Here is an 8,200-nt window from a genome sequence, read left to right on the forward strand (position 1 = left end):
CCCCCCACCCCCCCCACCCCCACCCACCCACCATCTGTGTGTGGTTTGTCAGACTCATCAGGGGGAGGGGGGGGGGGGGGGGGGTGGTAGTAGTCTCCTTTATTGCGCTCTTCCATTCTCTTCTTCCCTTACCCACAAACAAACGTGTGTGTGTGTGTGTGTGTGTGTGTGTGTGTGTGTTCCCCCCCCTCCCTCCTCCTCTCTAATCTGCCAGTGATGAAAGCAGCACCCCTTCCTCTCTTCCTCACACACACACACACACACACACACTGACATCTGCGCGCAGGAAAGACGCGCAACAAATTCAGGGTTTTAAAAGATGAGGCCGATGTCTCTCCGGCCGATGTTTTCAGCAGAACCGCCCCTGTTCCCGTTGGTCTTCAGTTATGCAAGGTCTTTCGAGTATGAAGATGATTTCAGAGCTTTTTTCTTTTTCCTTTTATCTTGGGTTCATTTACTTAGTATTCAACATGAGTATTCTCCTTGTTCTGGTTTTGGTTGCGTTGCGTTCTGTGTCTTACAGCCCGTGTGTCGGGGGGGGGGGGGGGGGGGTGAAGATTAACACCGGTACCACGCCCCCCCACGCCCCCACCCCCCCTCCCCCCCCCCACTCCGGATCAGAGGAATGGGACAGTTTTATAAGTTTTTAGTTTTATCGTTGCAAATGTTACAAAAAAAAAAATCTGCGAATAGTAGTGGCGACTACTCCGGAGCTCGTGATGAGGTCCACGTCGTCCGCCGTGTGGCTGTAGTGTTGGCCGGTCGAGGCCGTGCCACTGGGGTTTAGTGTCTAACCAGTTCAGTGTGTGAGGTTCACCCCTTTTTTCTTTGTGACCCCCCCCCCCCCCCCCCCCCCCGCCACCACGGTAGACCCCTGATCTCTGGGTCCGGGACGTTCCCGCCCGCCCAGTCAGCCCCCGCAATCAGTCCGCTCCCCCCCCCCCTTCACCACGTTCAATCGACCCCCGCTATTCCGACCAAACATCCACTACCCCCCCCCCCCCCCCCGGTTCTGTGTTTCCCGTTCATCTGTTGCTCGCTGAGCTGGGAAATGTTTTGTTTTTTGTTTCATTGTTATCGTCAGGCCCCTCAGCCTGCGGACTGATCCGACAGTGATTAACGACAGAGCTCTCAGCTCTGCGGGGGGGTGTAGGTGTAGGTGTAGGTGTGGGCCGTGCCGTGCGTGTGTCTTCTAGAGATAACCGGCCGTTGTTCAGCTTCAACAAACGACGGGAAGACACAAAGGGCTTCTGGTTCCGTTCGGTCACGTTCTCCCGCCCCCTCCCTCTTGTTCCTGTGAACGCCCCCCCCCCCCCCCCCCGTTTCCCGGCTCTTCTCTTGTTCTTTTTTTTTTCTTGCGTTTTTCTGTTTGATTGGTCGATGGTCGGTCCGCCCCCCCCGGGCACGACGAATAGAAAACCGTGTTTTTGTCTCTTTGCAAACAGCAGCCGCTCGGTACAAAGCCACCCGCCGCTGCGAAAAAAAGGTTCACAAAGAAGATCTTCAAAGAAACACGTGTAAATATTGTAGATGTGTCTGTTTCTCGTAGAAACACTCGATTCCAAGCTGTAAATAAGTTGTTTCTCTTCCTCTGTCTCCAGGAGGACAGATGTACATACCTTCCAATTCAGTTATTTTCTATTGTTTCCTTTTAATTGGATGATTATTATTTTTAATATTATTTGCAATATTTCTCTTGTATTAATGCGTTGGACTCTTTATTAATGGTGCATTAAAATATTTTTTAAATAAAAATGACGCCGCCCGTGTTTATTTTTGTGAAGACGCGTCACCCACCTTGTGATTGGGTCGAGAATCCACCTGGTCCGTCGATCACAGAAGTGGCCTGATTTGTCGGGCGGCAGTAGCTCAGGAGGTAGAGCGGGTTGACAGGTAACCGGTAGGTTGCTAGTTCGATCCCCGGCTCCTCCTAGTTGAGTGTCAAGGTGTTCCTGAGCATGACACCTCACCCTTAAGCCCAATACACACTGCCGCCGAAGCGCAACGCAGCGTCAAAAAGAACGCCCCAATTATTTCCGACGTACACCGGCAGCGCCTTGACGCGCGTTACGCGCGTAAAGAATATTCTCAGGCAATGCCAAGGGATCGGATCTGTCCCAAAAGACCCTCTGTCTCCGGAGAGACCCCTGTACGATACGGGCTCCGAGGTCTACGGGGAAACCCACAAATGGAGACGTCAACGGAGGGGCGAGGAAGCTGCGCTTATCTTATCTGCTCCCGGCCAGGGTTGGTGACAGCATAAGTCACCATGGTGATACAGCGACTTTCGTGTCCCAGCTAACCTATAGGCTTTGAGCGCAACGTACCTCGCTAACCCACTAATCGAGGTTGTAGTAGTACAGGGCACTGGGCCATATATGTAGTCATAAAACAACTCGTAGGCCTAAACCGTAATGGTAGCCTATAATAACGACTATGTTTGTTGATCTGCTGCTTTCAAAACAAGCGCGACGCTTCCTATTGGCGCTAGGGGCGGCATTTGACGCGAGTAAACTGCGCGCTACTGCGGCGGTGCGTGTTCGGCGCATGGCTGAGTGTCAACAAAATTCCTAAAATGAAAATGATTGGCCAGAAATTAGCCGGAGGAGGTTTAAATTTCCAATCAACTAACCACTAACAGTGAAGAGTTCTGCTGCATCAATATTGTGTGGCTGGTCGCTCCTCAGCTGAGCTCAAAGTTTAGCGATAAGCAGAGCAGTGAACGCCCAGAGCTTATAAAGGGTTGGAGCTCCGAGTGAGGGACTAAGTCGCGTCAATAGCAGAGAGCACCGTGCAGGAGGACTATAGGACTGCGGCGGGAGGACTATAGGACAGCTGGCACCACGATGTCCGACGGACGGAGCCTCGTCTACCTGGTGACCGGGGGATGCGGCTTCCTTGGCCGCCACCTGCTCGGCGTATTTCTGGAGAAGGAGGACCGGGTGTGTGAGGTCAGGCTCTTCGACAAGGTGGTGGACCCCCGTCTGACCGGGCACAGCACAGGTAAACAAGGTCCTCCGGTGAGGTGGGTTAGGGGGTCTCAGCACAGGTAAACACGGTCCTCCGGTGAGGTGGGTTAGGGGGTCTCAGCACAGGTAAACAAGGTCCTCCGGTGAGGTGGGTTAGGGGGTCTCAGCACAGGTAAACACGGTCCTCCGGTGAACCCGGGTTACGGGTTAGGGGGTCTCAGCACAGGTAACACGGTCCTCCGGTATATATATATATATTTTTTCTATTTTCAATATGCAGTATTATCATGCGAACACGGAGGACACAATAGTTCTGTCATGGGGGATCGATGAAGAACCATTTCCATCCTTGGATTTCCATTGCTGAGATGTTTTAATTTGAATAATTGGCTTCCTGTGTAATCGCTCAAAGTCCAACATCCAGTTGATATCTGCAACTGGATGTTGCAGATAACCACTATGTTGTTATCTCAACTAGGCTACGAGTTACTGGAACAATTATGTAAAGTAGGACTATACGGTTGCATTTATTATATGCAATTTATTATATAACATATTTAACATGTCATCTCTTCTCTGACATGTCCTCCGATTGACAACTCATAATTCTTTCCACATTTCTCGATCGAAATTTCCTATTCCTTTATGAATATTACAAAATTCAATGACAATAAGAAATATCAGAACCAGACCGTTTCTTATTAATAAAAACGCAGCCCTCCACGAGTCAATCGATCACCGGTTAACTGATTGACATAATGATATTGTAGGTTAATGATTAAACAGTTGTTTAAATGTTAACATCTCTAATCATACAATACAATTCCTAATCAGATTATTCAGTTGTCATTAATCCTTCACTTGGTCCATCTCTTCTACCGTCTACGTTTGCTGATTTTAAAACTGCACTATGTACGGTTTCATGAGCAGCCTCTAGTGCATTGAGTTGGGACATTTTGTACCCCACAATATTTGCAATGTTGAACTTGACAATTGTGACCTTACAGTAACATGACAAACTCCCGAAAATAGTAAACAAAATAATTAAAGACAGAGAGGAAGAAATAATCAAGGCAATTGATTATTGCTGTGTTGCCAGATTTGGGCAAAGCTCAGCTGAATGTACTGGACCTGCTGGGGACAGCAAAGAAGACATTTCTTAACAATCATTAATCATTAATCAAGTCTCAATCTATACGAATGAGACTTGTCTGTATTGAATAATGAACCATGAAAGGCGTTTTCTTTTCTGCGTTTTCTTTTTTGTGATGGCAAAACCGTTGTGGACACAGGACACATTTAGCTAGTGAGTTAGCTAACGAGGGGAAGAAAGCAAGAAAGTGTTGTTTTTGTCGTTAAACCTGTCCTGGCCTTGGAAAACAATGTGCAAACATCCCAATTCTCCCGGGAAAACAATCCTTATTTATCTTGGCTTTACTGAGTGCGATAATGCCTCGTAAAGCCTTATTTTAGACTTGTGATCAATAAATAGTAAATGGACTCCATTTATACAGTGCTTTTCTAACCAGTGGCCACTCAAAGTGCTTTACAACACTGCCTCACATTCACCCATTCATGCACACATTCACACACCGACGGCGGAGACAACCATGCAAAGCGGCTCGTCGGTTCGTCGGGAGCAGTCAGGGTGGGGGGCGTCTCGCTCAGGGACACCTCCACACTCTCACGCTAGGAGGAGGAGCCGGGGAGCCAAACTAGCAACCTTCCGGTTTAACAGCCAACCCCGCCTCTACCTCCTGAGCCACCCTGAGCCAGCCTGAGAGATCGTTCTCCAGATGTATACCGAACCCCCTTCTCACATGTCCTCCCTCCCTCCCTCCCTCCCTCCCCTCCCTCCCCCCCCTCCCCTCCCCTCCCCTCCCTCAGACGCGGTGAAGGTGACGGTGATCCAGGGCAACATCACAGACTACGCCAGCGTTCGGGAGGCCGTGCGCGGGGCAGACGTGGTCTTTCACTCGGCCAGCCTGGTGGACGTCTGGCACAAGGAGTCCCCGGCCCTCATCCACGCCGTCAACGTCACAGGTGGGCGCTAAGCGAACACACAACACACGCAGCGAGATGCAGGCGATCCTTTGTACCCGGCGGCGCCGGTCCGAGGGCGCGACATTGTTCCACTCAAAGCACTTCACGATATTCCCTGACATTCATTCACCCATTCATGCACACACACACACACGCACGCACGCACGCACGCACGCACGCACGCACGCACGCACGCACGCACACACACGGCGGCGGTGTCAGTGTATACGGAAGGCGACAGCCAGCTCGTCGGCGTCAGTGAGGGGGGGATGGTGCTCTTGCTCAGGGACGCCTCGACGCGCCGGGGAGTCCGAACTAGGAACCTTTTGGTCACCAGCCAACCACCCGCTCCCAACCACCTCCCTAGTTGGGATTGAACCCAGAATGTGTTGGCTGGGAGTGGGCACCACCCCCGAGCACATCCGTCAGTCCTGCTTGGTGGAGCAGCCCCTCCGCTAAGCCACTACATACGAACATCGAACTCCAACCACCAATTATTCTGACCTCAATATCGACGGGGGGGGGGAGGGCAACTCAAACACTTCCACATGGTGACCCCCCCCTCCCCAGGATTGTGTCGGTTCCCTCCCAGAATGGTTCTGGGGCGTCCTGCCAGGATTGTGTTCACCCCCCCCCCCCCCCCCCCTTCCAGAATTGTGTTTGGGCCCCCCACAGAATTGTGTCAGTCCTCCCCCCCCCAAGGATTTTGTTGGGGCCCCCCCCAGTATTGTGTTGACACGTCCCCTCCAGGATTGTGTCAGTTCACCCCCAGGTTGTGTTGCCTTGCACTGTGGTTGTTTTGGGGCCCCTCCAGGGTTGTGTTGCCTTGCACTGTGGTTGTTTTGGGGCCCCTCCAGGATTGTGTTGCCTTGCACTGTGGTTGTTTTGGGGCCCCTCCAGGGCTGTGTTGGTGTTGGTCGTCCCCTCCTCTCCCACATCGAGGATTCCCTAATGTCAAATTTACTGGCAAACATGAAATTAAACCCAGGCTGACTGGACAAGAATTACGTTCCCCTCTCTAATATCTGCGGGGGGGCCCCGGGGGGCTTTTTCGATTTTCTGACCCCCAATATCACTTCTTTATCTTACAATTGTGATCAATTTATTTATTTTAAAATATTCAGATTACTCAAACCACGTTTACCCACTCACAGTGTTTCACTGAATGAAGCCCTTGTTTGCTATCTGGACCTGGTTTTCCTGTTGTGTGGAGGGGCGGTGGTTCACCCTCTGAGCAGTCATTCAACAAAGGATGTAAAGATCCAGGCAGCAACTGAACCCAGTTGGCCTTGTGGAAGCGGGCCCTCCCTCCATCTGTCGTCCTACGGGATTCAGCAGGAATCCTATGGCGTGTTTGGAAGTTGTTTTTCTGTGAACTGAATGATATGTCGGCACATGTTGAATGATGGTTATTATTTACGAGCTGTGGCTGACCAAGCCCTGTTAGAACAACGTAAATAAATATATATGTTTATATATAAATATGTCATCAATGGGATCGCACCGCCCGCCCCTATTGCAGCCAACAGAATTTGCACTTATGGTTTGTTTGTACTATGCTATTTCGGATTCAAATCATACGCCCATGAAATTATTCCTCTACGGCTGTTCCCACACAGTGAGTCACAATTCATGTTTTAATGTTGACTCACAGACGAATACGAACAACATTAATCAACGTTAATCAACATTAAGCTTCACAAAATGTCTGTGGTTGGCAGTTTGTGTCAACAGAAAACAAGGCTAAGCTAATAATTACAGTGCAAACACCGCTATCCAGGCTGTTTATGGTGTCCCCTGCCCAACCAAACAAAGGATTCATCCCTCCGTCTGTGAACCTTCAGTCACGACCAGCCACGTCTGAAATGAGCGATGACAAGATGTTAAGTATTCCCCGTCGACGTGCGTCACCTGTTCCTCACGTCGGTGCTTCCTCTCCGGTCCCCAGGAACAGAGAACGTGATCCAGGCGTGTGTGGAGCTGGGAGTTCAGTACCTGGTCTACACCAGCAGCATGGAGGTGGTGGGCCCCAACGTCAAAGGAGACCCCTTCATAAGGTACGCCTCTCAAAACTGCTTCCTGATCACTCTCGTCCTGAAGTTCTCCTCGTCTTCCTCCTCGTCTTCCTCCTCGTCCTCTTCCTCCTCCCTATTTGTTGTCCTACTCCTCCTCCTCCTCCTCCTCCTCCTTCGACCTCCTCCTCCTCCTCCTCCTCCTTCTCCTCTCTCTTCGTCCTCTTCCTTCTCCTCCTCCTCTTCTCCTTCCTCCTCTTGTTCCTCCTCCTCACCAAGCCAACATGTTGATGTTGTTGTTGTTCTGAAAACGTGTGCACAAACGGGAAAGTCCTCGGGCTGGAAGACATACTTTTCAAATTAAAGACACTCATGCGAGTTTATTCATTATCTAGCGTCTTAAAATAGAAGATTCTCCCTCTCATTCAGACCAACGAGAACTCTTTCATGTTAATAAATATCGGTTCTCCCTACGTCCGTACATCTCTGCTCGGCTGAAATCCCCCTCAAGGATTCGTTCGGGCCTTTGTGTTGAATTCGGGACTCAAGTTGCCTCTAGTTTGAGTTGCAATCCATTGAGGGTGCAGACTGCTTTGTGTTTAATTAGAGACTTAAATTACATCTAGTTTGAGTGGCATCTCCTCGAGGCTGCAGTGCGGTTTGTCTCGAGCTGTGTTCGTGAGAGAGGACCCCTCCAGATGCTCTCATCCTGAAGGAATTCAGGGATCATTCAAAATGAGGCTGGGTCTCCTTCCAAGGAACTCTGGCGTCAGCCGGTGTTCTGCCAATTTCTGTTCTGCTCCCTTGTCAGATTTTTCCAGGGTTCTGCGAATGCGCATGACGACACTATTGATCCGCCTTGTAGTATTGGTGTAAAATACACATACTGTACCCCTGAAATCTCCAATAAAGACAGAATCTCCAATATCAGAATCTATCGAATTATGCTACCATGTCAAAAAGTGCTACCTTATGTGTTTGGTAGCGTATTTAATCTGTTGACCAATTGCCTCTATCAAACGATGCTCCCACTACAGAATCATGTTATTTTACACCACTACTCGCCCCATGTACACTGTAAGAATACAGAGAGCATATTTTGATACTGTATTAACATCTTTATTGGAGATTTAAGGGGTACAGTATGTTTAATTTACACTAATACTCAATAGCGTC

The 8,200-nt window shown here is 49.9% G+C and overlaps 1 protein-coding gene across 1 annotated transcript in view; it reads left to right on the forward strand.

Moving 5' to 3' along the window:
- Nucleotides 1-2,751: 2,751 nt before the first annotated feature.
- hsd3b7 (hydroxy-delta-5-steroid dehydrogenase, 3 beta- and steroid delta-isomerase) overlaps nucleotides 2,752-8,200 on the forward strand; it is a gene marked incomplete at its 3' end in the record, with an annotated part of 80,876 nt that continues 75,427 nt past the window's right edge. The window contains exons 1-3 of the mRNA XM_084488805.1: nucleotides 2,752-3,003; nucleotides 4,857-5,012; nucleotides 6,961-7,069. Coding sequence (XP_084344931.1) covers nucleotides 2,847-3,003; nucleotides 4,857-5,012; nucleotides 6,961-7,069 — 422 coding nt within the window. The 5' untranslated portion in view covers nucleotides 2,752-2,846. The remainder of the gene's footprint in view (nucleotides 3,004-4,856; nucleotides 5,013-6,960; nucleotides 7,070-8,200) is intronic.

Source organism: Micromesistius poutassou (genome assembly GCF_964030765.1).
Source record: "Micromesistius poutassou genome assembly, chromosome: 1".
Lineage (NCBI taxonomy): Eukaryota > Metazoa > Chordata > Actinopteri > Gadiformes > Gadidae > Micromesistius > Micromesistius poutassou.